Raw genomic sequence first — 14,456 nt, forward strand, 5'->3', positions numbered from 1 at the left:
GCTGATACAGGTGATTTAAAGGTGAGCTGACCAATCACTGTTGTCTCCCAGACACAGGCTGTGTCAGGTAAGTTGTGCTGGGTCCTAAAGGGATTCTAGTACTGACAACTCCTCAGGAGGACACGGTGGGTCTAGGGAAGGAGTGACTGATGACATTGAGACGAGGGAAGAGGACATCTTGGCAGCTGCTTTGCTAGCACCCTGAGCCTGGGTGAGAGAGGATGAGGAGGATGAAGAGGGCTTGGTCATCCACTCTACCAAGTCTTTAGCATGATTCGGCCCAACACGTCCAGCTGCTGAAAATAAGGACAAACGTGTCCCATGGCCACCTGCTGATGACGATGCACCGCGTCCACAACCAGCACTGTTGTCTCTAGACACAGAGCCTGCTTGCCCTCTTTTATTGGTCCGTGACTGTCTGCCTCTCCTTGTTGGCCTCCAGACATAGTAATGGCCTGCAGGGAGATGGGAAACCCAGCAATTGGGTATTGTATATTGTGCTGGAGACACACAACACCCACTAACTCCTGCAGATGCTTATATTAGAGAACACCAGCAAAAAAGGGTAGATACAGGTGTATATTGTGCTGGAGGCACACAACACCCACTTTAACTCCTGCAGATGCCTGAGAAAAGAACACACTGTCCCTGCCTATCTAGCTCTTTCCCTGCACACCGGAACACACTACACAAGGCCGCCGCGCTGGGGGCCTTATATAGTGTGGGGCGTGTACTAAACCCCCCCTGAGCTATAATTGGCCACAGGCATCCTGCCTGTGGCCAATTATGGCTCTCTTCACTGCCGGCGCTGTGATTGGCCAAGCATGTGTTGTCACAGTGCATGCTTGGCCAATCATGAGCCAGCAATGCACTGTGATGCTGCAGTGCATTGTGGGCCATGAGCGCCACCCGAATTTGGCATGAACGGCCCATAACGTTCGGTATTCGGCGAACGTGTGAACAGCCAATGTTCGAGTCTAACATACGTTCGAATCGAACACCAAGCTCATCCCTAGTTATCAATAATTGGTTACAGTTCTTACTATGTGTGCAGGGGGAGTTGGCTGCTTGTGTAATTATGAGTCCTTCCTTTATTCCACTTTTTAGACCCTGGTAGATTATACCCCCAATCGTAATACACTGTGGTCCACAGGGCCTGTTTCCATGCTTGACATCCTGCCCTATTCTAGAGCCAGCAAACGTATTTATCTGCCCGTAGAAGTCTTCTAGCCCCAGTTGTATCCCCACAATCTGAAATCTGACAGAAGTCTACCAGTATAGTGCTAGTTATTCCCTCTATAAAGGTTAGAGTCAATGCTTTTCCTGTTCTTTCCCAATCCAAAGGTTCCTCTGCTCTTCCATAACATATAACCCCTCTTGTGGATGCCTCTCCAAGAGTCACCAGTAACCCAAGGATAGTTACTGTCCCTTTTATCCTAACCAGCTGCAGAGTTCCAGCAGATATGGTAGGGGAGTTGGAAGGGGAGGGAGACTTCACCGGTTTGAGACAAGTCCCACTTTGTGTGAGACCTCCCTTTGTAGCCAGATTTTTTGAACCTCTTGGCACTGGGGTGGATGGCACTGGGGTGGATGGCACTGGGGCAGGATGGAACTGGGGCAGGATGGCACTGGGGCAGGATGGCACTGGGGGAGGATGGCACTGGGGGAGGATGGCACTTTTTTAACTTTTTTTTTTACACTTACGGCCGCTGCAGCCGTTCATCTCTCCCCTCTCACACGCTGTCTGTGTGAGGAGGGAGAGCGGCGCTGAGAGATGATCTCATCTCACATTGGACACGCCGATCGCGCTGTAAACGGCTGCTGTGATTGGACGTTTACAGCGATCTGTGTTTACCTGTCTCCGGGGGACACGGCAAACACAGAACTTCCCCGATGCGCGCCCGCGGCGGCGCGCATTGCGGAAGTAAACATGATGTCCAGGGACGGCCTCCCGGACGAAAGCGCCTGCTCTACGGCCGTCATTCAGCTATAGGGCGGGTGGGAAGAGGTTAACATCTCAGTCATCCCCCTGTTTGACACGTGTTACTCCATGGGGGTTATTTACTAAAGAAAAATCCACTTTGCACTGCAAGTGCACTTGGAAGTAAAGTCGCTGTAGTTCTGAGGGGGGCATGCAAGGAAAATAAAAAACAGCATTTTAGCTTGCACATGATTGGATGATAAAATCAGAAGAGTTTCCACTCACTTCAGATCTACCCCTTAGATTGAGAGCGACTGCACTTCCAAGGGCACTTGCAGTGCAAAGTGGATTTGCCTTTCGTAAATAACCCCCCGTATGTCAATACTGCTGCATACCTAAATAGGGATTTTGGCAATACTGGTTTTCAATCATGTGACATGTAGATGTTATCTATTATTGTGCAACCTTTTGTTTTTGCAATATTTTTTCTCCCTGGGGGTGCATTCTGCTGCATATCAGTAGGACTGTATGATCTATCTCTATGGATTTCTTGTTCTGTCATTATTTGTATATTTTGCCCGCTTCGTCTGCCCTTTTATTTCCCTTGGAGATGGGGTCTGTATATTTTGTATGTGCTTGACATTTGCAGATTGCAAGCTCTTTTGGTAACTGTATTGCATCTAGGAGTTCTAGAATGAAGTCCATGTGTGAAATTGGTTTACCACTGGAGGTGACCATCCCCCTGTTTTTCCATTGTTGTGCAAAAACATGTACTGTTGAAAAGGCATATTGACTGTCAGTGTATATGGTTACAGATTTTATTTCTGATAGTATGCATGCTCTTGTCAGTGCTACAAGTTCTGCTACTTGTGCTGAATAATGTTTTGGTGATGGCCTAGCTTCCAAAATTTCATCCTGTGTCACTACTGCATATCCAGTTGCATTTGTACCGTCTGGATTTTTCTTACTGGAGCCATCAACAAAAAGTGTCATGTCAGGATTAGATAACGGTACATCTTTCAAATCACTTTGTGGCAGTACCTTTTCTGCAATGGCAGCAGTAGAGTCGTGTTTATGACCATCAGTAGGACGTGGTATTATTGTGTATGGGTTTAATGTAGTACACCTCTGTATTGTTAAGTGAGGTTGTGTCAAATGTATTGTCAATCAGGAAAGTTGTTGTGCTGGGCTCAAATGTGATATTTTGTAAAAGGATAACAGATACTGCATGTGGTACTTTAAGTGTCAGCGGGTGATATAGCATTATAGATGCTAAGGCCTTAACTGCTTCAGCTGCAACTACCACTGCTTGTACACAGGGTGGAAGTGCTCTAGTTACACTGCCTAATTTTGTAGAATAGTAAGCAATCGGCGTCTGGTGCCCGCCCTGTGACTGTGTAAGTACCGATGTCATGTGACCTTCCCTTGAGTCTACTGTTTGTTCAAAAGGTTTGTCATAGTTTGGTAAGGCTAGCGCTTATGAACTAGAAAGGACTTGTTTTAGATGAGTAAAGGCCGTCTCTGTTTCCTCACTCCATTTTATAGCATCCTGGGGGGCCATAGGGCTCCCACGTCATGCCTGAACCAACGGGGCCATCAGCATGGAATACCCGGGAATCCAGGCTCTACGAAAATGTGTCATACCCAGGAGGGACATCATTTGTTTCTTTGTCTCTAAGGACTGAGTAGTCTACATTTTTTTGAATTTTGTACTCATTCATGTAATCAGTAGACACCCACCCCATAAAAGGAACTCGTCTCATTCTTCAGTTATGTAGAGGAGGGGGGGGGGGGGGGGTGTCATATCTGCACTTGAATTGCACAGGATCACAGATCAAACTACCAAAGAAAGCATTCCTTACCTTGGACTTGTTAAAAACAATATTCTTTAATTTATTCAAATATAAGTCCAGACATAAAATGTTTCCTAGCATAATTTTCATTATTTGACATAAAGATTCTATATATATATATATATATATATATATATATATATATATATATATATATATATATATATATATATATATATATATATATATATATATATAGATAGATAGATAGATACACAGTATACGCATACATACATATAAATACATACATACACACATACATACATACATATATCTCTGAATATTTTTTCCTCAGACCCCAATATTTTTGCACAATTTAAGAAAATTTGAACCCCCTTTTGTATTGTTCCCCTTATTCTCTGGTCCCAAGTGAAATCCACAGGGTCCCAAAACAGAACCTTTTTTCTTTTTACCGAAACACATATTCTGATTAAAAATTTAGCCTTTTAACTTCATAAATGTACCCAAATGTAAACAGCATTGCATCATTAACACTTTACAGTTGAAAGTCTGGGAATTCTAATGCCGCGTACACACGTAGTGGACTATCCGGCGGACTTCCCGTCGGACTTTCCGAACGAGCTACTTGCCCACACAAGGCACTTTTTCAGCGGACTAATACGACGTACTAAGTCCGCCGGACTATCTGCCGTACTTTTGAAATGAACCGACTCGCCCACACATGCGGAGGAAAGTACGCTCATTTTGAGCACGTCTCCAGGTGGCGGGGCCCGCGAAGGAGACATCGCTGGCCCCGCCACCTGGTATGGACTTAAAGGGGAACCCCAACGCCGAAAAAAATCGGCGTGGGGGTCCCCCCCGGGTCCACATCAGACCCTTGTCCGAGCACGCTACCCGGCCGGCCAGGAAAGGGGGGGACGAGCGAGCGCCCCCCCCCCCCCCTCCTGAGCCGTACCAGGCCTCGTGCCCTCAACATGGGGGGTGCCTTGGGGAAGGGGGGGCCGCGCGGCCCCCCCACCCCAAAGCACCTTGTCCCCATGTTGATGAGGACAAGGGCCTCTTCCCGACAACCCTGGCCGTTGGTTGCCGGGGTCTGCGGGCGGGGGGCTTATCGGAATCCGGGAGCCCCCTTTAATAAGGGGGCCCCTGGATACCGACCCCCCACCCTATGTGAAGGAGTATGGGGTACAATGTACCCCTACCCATTCACCTGTGGAAAAAAGTAAAAATAAAACACAACACACAAGGGTTAAAATAGTTTATTGCACAGCTCCGGGGGTCTTCTGTCTTCGGGGGTCTTCTCGCCGGACTCCTCCGCTATCTTCTGCTAGCTCTTTTGCTAGCGGAGGAGCCCTGCTTTCTTCTTCGCCGCCGCCCTCTTCTTCCGACTTCGGGGGTCTTGTCCCCCTCTTCGGTTCTTCTTGCCGGGCCACCGCTCCTTCTTCTAGCTCTTTTACAGGTGGTGGCCCGGTCTTCTGTCGCCACTGTTGCCGCCTTCTGTTCTTCTGCTCTTCTCTTCTTCTCTTCAGATGTTGCCTCGTCGCTCTCTCTGCTCACAATGACGGGGACAAGGCGCGCGGCGACTTATATAGGGACATCACCGGATGATGTCCCCGCCTATTATGATGTCACAGTCCCAGCATCCTCTGGGACTGTGACACCATAATGGGCGGGGACATCATCCGGTGATGTCCCTATATATAAGTCGCCGCGCATCGCGTCCGTGCCATTGTAAGCGGAGGATACAACGAGGCAACATCTGAAGAGAAGAACAGAAGACGGCGAAAGCAGTGACAGAAGACCAGGCCACCGCCTGTAAAAGAGCTAGAAGAAGGCGCGGTGGCCCGGCAAGAAGAACCGAAGAGGGGGACAAGACTCCCGAAGAGGGGGACAGGACCCCCGAAGTCGGAAGAAGAGGGCGGCGGCGAGGAGAGAAGACCCCCGAAGACGGAAGACCCCTGGAGCTGTACAATAAACTATTTTAACCCTTGTGTGTTGTGTTTTTTTTAACTTTTTTTTACAGGTGAATGGGTAGGGGTACATTGTACCCCATACTCATTCACATAGGGTGGGGGGCCGGTATCCGGGGGCCCCCTTATTAAAGGGGGCTCCCGGATTCCGATAAGCCCCCCGCCCGCAGACCCCGACAACCAACGGCCAGGGTTGTCGGGAAGAGGCCCTTGTCCTCATCAACATGGGGACAAGGTGCTTTGGGGTGGGGGGGCGCGTGGCCCCCCTTCTCCAAGGCACCCCCATGTTGAAGGCACGTGGCCTGGTACAGCTCAGGAGGGGGGGCGCTTGCTTGTCCCCCCCTTTCCTGGCCCGCCAGGTAGCGTGCTCGGACAAGGGTCTGATGTGGACCTGGGGGGGACCCCCACGCCGATTTTTTTTCTGCATTGGGGTTCCCCTTTAAGTCCATACCAGGTGACGGGGCCAGCAACGCCTCCTTCGCTGGCCCCGTCTACCTGGAGACGCGCTCAAAATGAGCTGACTTTTCTCCGCGTGGGAAAAGTCAGCTCATTTCAAAAGTACGGCAGACTGGCATACCAATGGCCGGATTGTCCGCCGAAATGCGAGTCCGGCGGGAAGATTGGAGTGCAAAAATACTTTCTAAGTCCGCCAAACTTTCGGGTAAAAAAAGTCCGCTGGAGGCTACACATGGGGGGATTGTCCGGCGGACTTGAGTTTGCCGGACTTTTCCACCCGATTGTTTGATCGTGTGTACGCGGCATAAAAGTAACATACAGGGGCGTAACTATAGGGGGTGCAGCAGTCGCGACCGCAACTGGGCCCTGTGATGCAGGGGGCCCATGCAGCCCCCCTCTACATATGGCCGGCAGCAGCATAGGCAGCTAGCACACACTATTACATACCCCCTTCATATCCCCCTGGGGACAGGGACCCCTTCTCACGTGGGGACAGGGACCCCCACCTCCCTTGGGGACAAGGACCCCTTCTCATCTGGGGGCAGTAACTTCATCTGCCCTGGAGAAAAGGAACTCATCTCTTCTGGGGACGGGGACCCAATCCTGCCTAGGGACAGTCCCCCAATGGGGCACCTAAAAAAGTAAAATAATTAATAAATAAAAACTACTGATATCAGTGGTGGAACTACAGGGCTCACAACGGTCATACCTGTGACCACGCCCTGGGGTTCCACAGCCAGACTCGGAGTGAAGGGCCCTGGCTGGGGTTCAGGGGGGCCCTTCATGGTTTCTTGCATCGGGGCCCTAAAGGATCTAGTTACGCCACTGGTAACATATCCAAGAGATATTTATTTTAAGACTATTATTCTGACTTTCTTTCCCACCAAAAATCATAATATTTTCACAGATGCACAAATTAACCTCTGTGTGCTCAAAGGGTTAATGTTGCCCTACTAGTCATCCATCACCATCTGCCTCTCTTCTGCTACATCTGTCAGGCAATCTGTATTTTCTTGTTTCTGAGAAACAGCTTCTTGACCATCACTTTTGTGCTATAAAAGCATCAAGTCTGTTCTCTCCTCTCTCTGGGCCTCAATACTACTGCACATTTCTCTTAGCAAAGCCCATTCAAATCCTTGTTTCCTTATGGCAGTAAAATTAGCACTCACATACTGTCTCTGGACTGGACACATTTAAAGTAATCAAAACATTCTCAGCCTTTTCTTTTCTCACATTCATCAAGCCACTTCATAATTCTACAACATTCTGTTCACTCCACAGTGCAATCCAACTTCATGTCTCCCATCTACCTCATCAAAACCATCAACAATTTCTGCCATGTGCTTCCATTAACACCATGGCATGCTAAAATAATAAAGCAACCTGGTGTTAGTGTACTTTTTCTTTTTTTATGCTAAGTTTCAATATTTACAATATAACCCTTCTGTATTGTTATACTGTAGCTAGTCAAGAGTTAACTTTTTTTTTTTTTTACAGACACAATCTCTCACACAGGAATTTGAAACAGAGGAGCAATTCACTCCCTCCTCACAGGAGATTCGCATGAGGGAGGGGGTGAGGAAAAACTGCAGGCTTTAGTCTCCCTGCAATGATTTCTCACACTTATTTATTTATTTATTTTACTCAGCCATACTTAGCTATTTTTCTGCTTCTCAAATGTTCGTTAAACATTTAGATAACACTTGCGTCTGGTCTAATTCTCTTTTGCTAAACACATCAGTGATATGACTTTTGGATCTCCTTTACCTGAATTTGCAGCTCCAACTGTTTGGTTCCTATGAGTTCTAACAATTTAAGTTTATCCACCAAATCCTGACACTTTTTTACAGTTAGTTTACTATTGAGACCAAACTTCCCCTCCCACTTGGCACATTAGGAACACAGCAGCCTCATAAGCAGGCACAAAACATTCTTTTACAGAGACTATTTCCCACTGTCAGCGCCAGTCGGGTCTCTCATTAATCTATAAAACACTGGGATAGTGACCCTCGGCCCACGGTAAAACTAGGAATACAAGAGTAAAAAAATCAGCACTCCCCACACTATAGGTAGAATCAAAAAAAATTATTAAAACTTGTCTCTGCAGTACTGTTTTTTTCCAATAAGGTTACAGCATCAACAGAAAGGTTAAACACGAGAAAGGAGAAACTAAACACACAGATCTCTCTCTAGATCACTTAACTAAATATTGCTTAAATCATCAGGCAATCAACCTCCGACGTCAATCAACCTCTGACATTCGGTATACCTCAGATCTTTTTTTTGTCTGTCCGGACAGCAGGTGACGTAATTTTTTACCTTAGACAACGTCCTCAAATGTCTCTGTCTACGAGCACTGGATCATCAAGATATTATACGATCAATCCCAATGTCGGCAATTACAACACATTAAACCAGAATCAAACAGAAAGAGAAGAAGAGACTCTTAGAAAGAATTAAGAATAATTTAAATTATCTTACCTCTCAAACACCAGGAGGACTAGATCATGAAGTTCGAAGCCAAACAGTGGATCCGGGTCTTAGGCCCCCGCTCCTATTTCACCACTAACATTAAGTGGGGGGATTCTTAATCCTCAGTGAGTTGTGAAGTCCAATACTCACCAAAGTTTTTGTCGGGACCATCTGACCCGAAATTCGCTAGTTGGTTCCGGCATAGAAGGACCAAAAATGTTAGGATTATTCTTCTTCTGTGATCAGTCAAACTCCAGATGTATTGAAAAGCAGACAATTTATTTAAGATGTGTCACACAAAAGGATGATGCTTACAAGCCAAAAGATGCAGTAAGAATCACACAAAGAGATGTACACCCCCCTCCTAATATCTACAATATTATAGCTATAACGCTTCTATTGGCTGAGGAAACACAGATAGCGTGCCTGGTACAAAATGGTACTTTATTTGGCTAATTAGTGTTTCCTGTACAGTCTTGTTCTACCATATATGGTTAAGCCTAATCATCCTACAACTTGTGGAGTTAGTTAAAGCAAAACGATTCAGCAAGTTAATACAACAACATGCTCAGAAGTCATCTTAAAAATCAGTCTCAGGGTTATTTGTTATTGTTCTAATAGTTTTTCTAATAGTCGAACAATAAACATTTAAAACTTTTCTAACAGTGTCAGTTAGGGCTCATGCACACTCCAGCTCAAAAAAAAAAAAAAAAGCTGCTTTTACAGGCATTTGAGATTTTATTTCTCTGCAGCTTGGAAGAAGCATGTGCTTTTTGTGCTCTTTTGCACATTTTTATTGAGCTTATTCAAGCTTCTTTGTGCTTTTTTTTTTTTTTTTTTTTTTTTTTAGCATAAGCATTTTTTTACAAACCCTCCCCTCAGCTCATTTTTCCTATAGTTTTATTTTTTTATTCTTTTAGCTTTTTCATGCATTTTTGGCACTTAGGCATCTTTTCTGCTTTAAAGCTCCTCTCAAGAATGCGAGTTTGGTGGGTTTTTTTTTTTTTTTTTTGCCTGTAAGAGCATATAAAAGGTCATAGTGTGCATGGACACATTGGCTAACATGGAGTGGAGTTTCCAGGTAGACAAAAATGAGAGCTAAATAAAGCTTAAAAGCCTATAGGAGCAGATTCTTTGAGCTTCTTTGAAATGTTCATGAGCCCTACGTGTACCTCCCAATGAGGGTCTATTAGCACCAGATTGCCTGCCACACTACGACAGTACCACTATAATTCACTGAGCATTACCATTACAGTATACTCTATCTATAGCAGCATAAATTCCAGTATATATACAATTGTTTTTAGATCCTATTACTTATACACAAACCAATTAATTTACACTTAGTGTGATTTTTTTTTATTTTACCAGACATGTTGCAAAATACATTATGGCCTAAATTTATGAATAAATTAGATTTTTTAAAAAATTTGTATCGGATATGTTTTATAAAAGAAAGTAGAAAATATAGTTATTTTTTCAAAATGTTCTATCTTTTTTCATTTAAATAATAAAAAATAAAAAGTTACATAGTTACATATTAGTAGGTGGTGATCAAATACCACCAAAAAACATTTGCATTGCATTGCCAAAAGACATTGCATGACCGAGCAGTTGCCAGTTAAAGCAGCATAATTTTGAATAGCAAAACTGCCCTTGTCATAAAGGGGGTAAAACCTTTCAGAGGTCAAGTGGTTAAAGAAGAAGTCCAGCCTGAGCTCATTTGGTGGGGCTTCTCCTACGGGTCACAGGAATGCAATTCGTTTTGAAGTCCGCTCTCTGCTGACATCACAGGAATTGGTCCAGGCAACGCATCATCATGGGCGTCCGCAGGTAGGGGCAAGGGGGGTCAAGTGCCCCCCCCCCCCCCCAGAATCAGGGCTCGGATCTTAAATTCAGCGCAGTTGCGTCGCTATCGGGGTGCGGGCAGCCAAGGTTCTGTCAAGCCCCTCCATCAGTGTAGTGGGACTTTGGGCTCTTTTCCCTGCTCAGTCCAGCAGAGAACTCGGCAACACTGTGAAAGGAGAAAGGCGAGCTCTGGGCTATCAGAGGTTTCCCCCACTCACCCCCCCCCTCACCAGGTTCCCCGCCCAGCTTCCTGCCTGCTCCGTTCCTTTCCTATTAACCATAACTGAGGGCCAATCAAAGGAGACTAGGAGAGGAGAGCATCATGGGACATGCAGTCCCAAAGATTGGTGGCCCCATTTTCCACAGGGAGGAGGCTACAGCTCAATCAAGAGAGAGATTGAGAGACTGCAGCCTGGAAAAAAGCTGAGGGAGAGAGCACTACAGGGCAAAGAATAAGGAGTGTGCTGGGCAGAAGCCAGAGAGAGCCATGCTGCCCAGCGCCACCAGAGAGAGAAAGACCGAGCCACTACCAGGGTACAGACATGCTACACTACTGACCAGAGTCGCCCCAATTGTCCAGCCGGAAGGATCACTGCTATAGTTTCGCTGGGTCTGTTGGTCATTATACATTACTTATCCTAGGGATGGTACTATGTCTGCAGTCTCTGACCATGATAATGTGATAATGACATTGTCGAAAAGGGGTGGTGCATGGGTGAACCTAAAGTGATACCCCACCATGAAAAGTTCTGGGGACGCCCATGCGCATCATCCCGACAATGAAGTCTGGATCTGCCAGGTGCTTGGACTGATGCCTGACTCAGGTTCTCAGCGAGTCGCTGAGAGACTGAGATGGCCGATACCCGCCCCTCCACAGCTCCGTGCTCCAGTGAGCGTGGAGGAGCAGAGAAGAGAGCTGCTGATTGACAGTGATCGGCTCTCCTCTCAGGGATCTGTGAGAACTGTGCCATCTGCGATGTTCGTGGCTCAGTTCTCAGTGTAGAGATGCCGGGGGACAGATACAGCATTGGTCCCATGCCGCACCCACCTATGAAAGTTTAAAAAGGGACCCCCCCCCCCCCCGTACTTCTCTTTTAAGCAGGAGTGTCTAAATTTAGTTCTGCATGGCTGTAGTCAGCCAATGCCAATTTGTAGTCTTTGATTTATGCACCTTCACCTAAGTTCAACCAGGCTGTCATTTCTCCCTTTTGTTAGTTGGTAGGACTGTCGCCTTTAGTATTACTGATATTACAGAGAGATCTTACAGTAGGTATGGATTATGAATTTTCATATGTTTTCACTGCCCACTATTAGGAGTTTACTGTGGCCTGTCTGCCTTAGGGAGCCTGGGAAGTGATGAGGCCTGGAGATGAGGCTTGGTACTACTGATCTTCACTGGAGGTGGGATAGAGTTCAGAGGCGGCTCTCTAATTAGGCAAATAAGGCGGTCGCCTAAGGCCTCGCACTCACAGGGGCCTCGTGACAGCCTGATTGAAGAGCCGCCTCTGCTGACAACAATGCCGCTGTGGCATTAAGCTCAGACCAGCAACGGTTTAAAATTGCCTGTGAGATAGAGAGCACTGACACCAGCACTGAGAGAGAGCACTGACACCAGCACTGAGAGAGAGCACTGACACCAGCACTGAGAGAGAACTGACACCAACACCGAGAGAACTGACACCAGCACCGAGAGAACTGGCACCAGCATTTTAAAGCTCTTAATATATGTAATTTATACAATTTTTTTTTATCGCTTGAATTATTTTTCCCATTATGGGCATGAGTGGGGCCTCATGTCTAGGTTTTGCCTGAGGCCTCAAAAAGCCTAGAGCCGCCTCTGATAGAGTTCCAAGGCTGCTGGTTGGCTCCCCTACAGAAAATCTGAATCAGGATGCAGCCCCTGAGGAGGATCCTACTGGAGTGTGTTACGTACCTTGTGGCAGAGCCTGACGTGTAGAGGGAGACCTCTTGTACAGCCCGGGCTGGGTACCTCTCCTGGAGATAAATTGTTGCTGATCACATGGTTCAGAGAAGAATGCTAAACCACAAGAGGGTCAAATTTTACTTAAAGACTATTTTTCCTGTGCTGTGACACGTGATGAGATGGAGTTCTGTATACTAAACAAATATGGCCATATGTTTGATTTGCTGCTATGGGTTACTATACCCTAAACATTTATATTTATGTATTTTATTATGTAAGGCTCATTGGTCATGCTGTCTAAGACAAACGAGTAAGTACATTGTCAGTAGTAGAGAATGTATCCTGTGGTTTCATTAGTATATTAAATGTCCTCTTAAAAATCTTGCTAATTTATGCAGATGCATATTTAGATATACACAATGTATTTGCAAAATCAATTCATTTTCTTTTATTATTTGTATCTCTTTAACAGGTGATGAATATTGGGTTTATTCTCCAAGCGTGCTGGAAAGAGGATACCCAAAGAAGTTGACTAACCTTGGATTACCACCAGATGTCAAACGTGTGGATGCTGCATTTAACTGGGGCAGAAACAAGAAAACATACTTTTTTACTGGTGATAAGTTTTGGAGGTAATACCAATCACATTAAGTGATAATAACAATTACAAGCCTGAAAAATGTGTATCCTGTACATTGAAAGTGTTTCACAAGGTCAAAGGGCATTTTTTTAATTAAGAAAGGCAAATTGGTCTTCAGAGTTTGTGAAATGGTGACGTGTGGTAAAGAATAAGTTCACCTTTGCATTAAATTGCATAAATGCAACTAATGTTATGAAAAAAAAATGCATTGATGAAATTAAACCATTTTAGCCTGAAAAGCATTTCAATCATGGTTAGAGTACCATAGGTGCAATGCTGAGGCTTTTGCAGATGTCAATACCTGAAATACAGACTTTCAGTTACAAGACTTCTGGAAGGATGGCTGGAGTACAAATTACATCACCACGCTTCTACATTCAGCCATCATTATGAGCCAGAAATCTGCAGCTGAAAGTGTTCAACAAGAACGTGCACTGTTCCTCAAGAAACCGCTCAGGAAATCTCACAGCCCCTTCGGGAATGCTGTCACTCGCTGCACACAAGAGCAAGCTGGCTGTTACAGCTGTCTGCTCCACACATATATTAGCTAAGCGGCTCCAAAATAATTCATTTTGCGGCCACCCACCTTTCTAAAACAACTTTCTCACAAGTCCATTTGTGATTTGTGATCAGTGTTGTGACGCACGTAGCCCATCCCCCCTACAGTTAGAACACATCCCTAGGACACACTTAACCCCTTTAGCGCCCCTCCTGGTTAACCCCTTCACTGCCAGTCACATTTACACAGTAATTAATGCATTTTTAATCGCAAATATATATACACAGTATCTAACAAAAGTGAATAAACATTTTTGTAAATATTTTTATATATATTTATTCTATATATATAAAAATAGTTTATATCTTTTCATGTGACAACACTGAAGAAATTACACTTTGCTACAATGTAATTTAGTGAGTGTACTGCTTGTATAAGGCCTCATGTACACTGATGCTGCTAAACGGACCTTTAGGAGCAGTTGGGCATTTTTTTTTTTCCAACTGATCCTGAACTCTTCTTTATGTTATCTTATCAGTACATGGACACAGGGCTGTTTCTAGGCTTTTTTTGGAACGCAAACAAATGGGTTCAGAAGCGGAGTTTAGAGGCATTTCATGAGCCAAACAATTCTAAACATGTCTAAATGCGGTAAGCCCTTGTACACACGGTCGGAGGTTTCCGACGGAATGTGTCCCATCGGACCCTTTTGTCGGATAATCCGTCTGTGTGTGGTCTCCATCGAACTGTTTCCGTTTTCCAACTTGTCCGTAAAATTTTTAGACAAAATGCTCCGATCGGACATACTCCGATCATGTGTAGCCTACTCCGACGGACAAAGTGCCACGCATGCTCAGATCAAATTCCTAGACCAAAGCTATTGGCTACTAGCCTGAACGTAGTCCCGTCGTA

At 45.3% G+C, this 14,456-nt stretch overlaps 1 protein-coding gene across 1 annotated transcript in view; it reads left to right on the forward strand.

Annotated features, from left to right (window-relative positions):
* MMP2 (matrix metallopeptidase 2) overlaps positions 1-14,456 on the forward strand; it is a 343,614-nt gene that overhangs the window by 301,965 nt on the left and 27,193 nt on the right. The window contains exon 11 of the mRNA XM_077458031.1: positions 12,878-13,037. Coding sequence (XP_077314157.1) covers positions 12,878-13,037 — 160 coding nt within the window. The remainder of the gene's footprint in view (positions 1-12,877; positions 13,038-14,456) is intronic.

This window comes from Lithobates pipiens, unplaced genomic scaffold (genome assembly GCF_037356315.1).
Source record: "Lithobates pipiens isolate NorthernLeopardFrog02 unplaced genomic scaffold, aLitPip1_a1.2 Scaffold_10, whole genome shotgun sequence".
Lineage (NCBI taxonomy): Eukaryota > Metazoa > Chordata > Amphibia > Anura > Ranidae > Lithobates > Lithobates pipiens.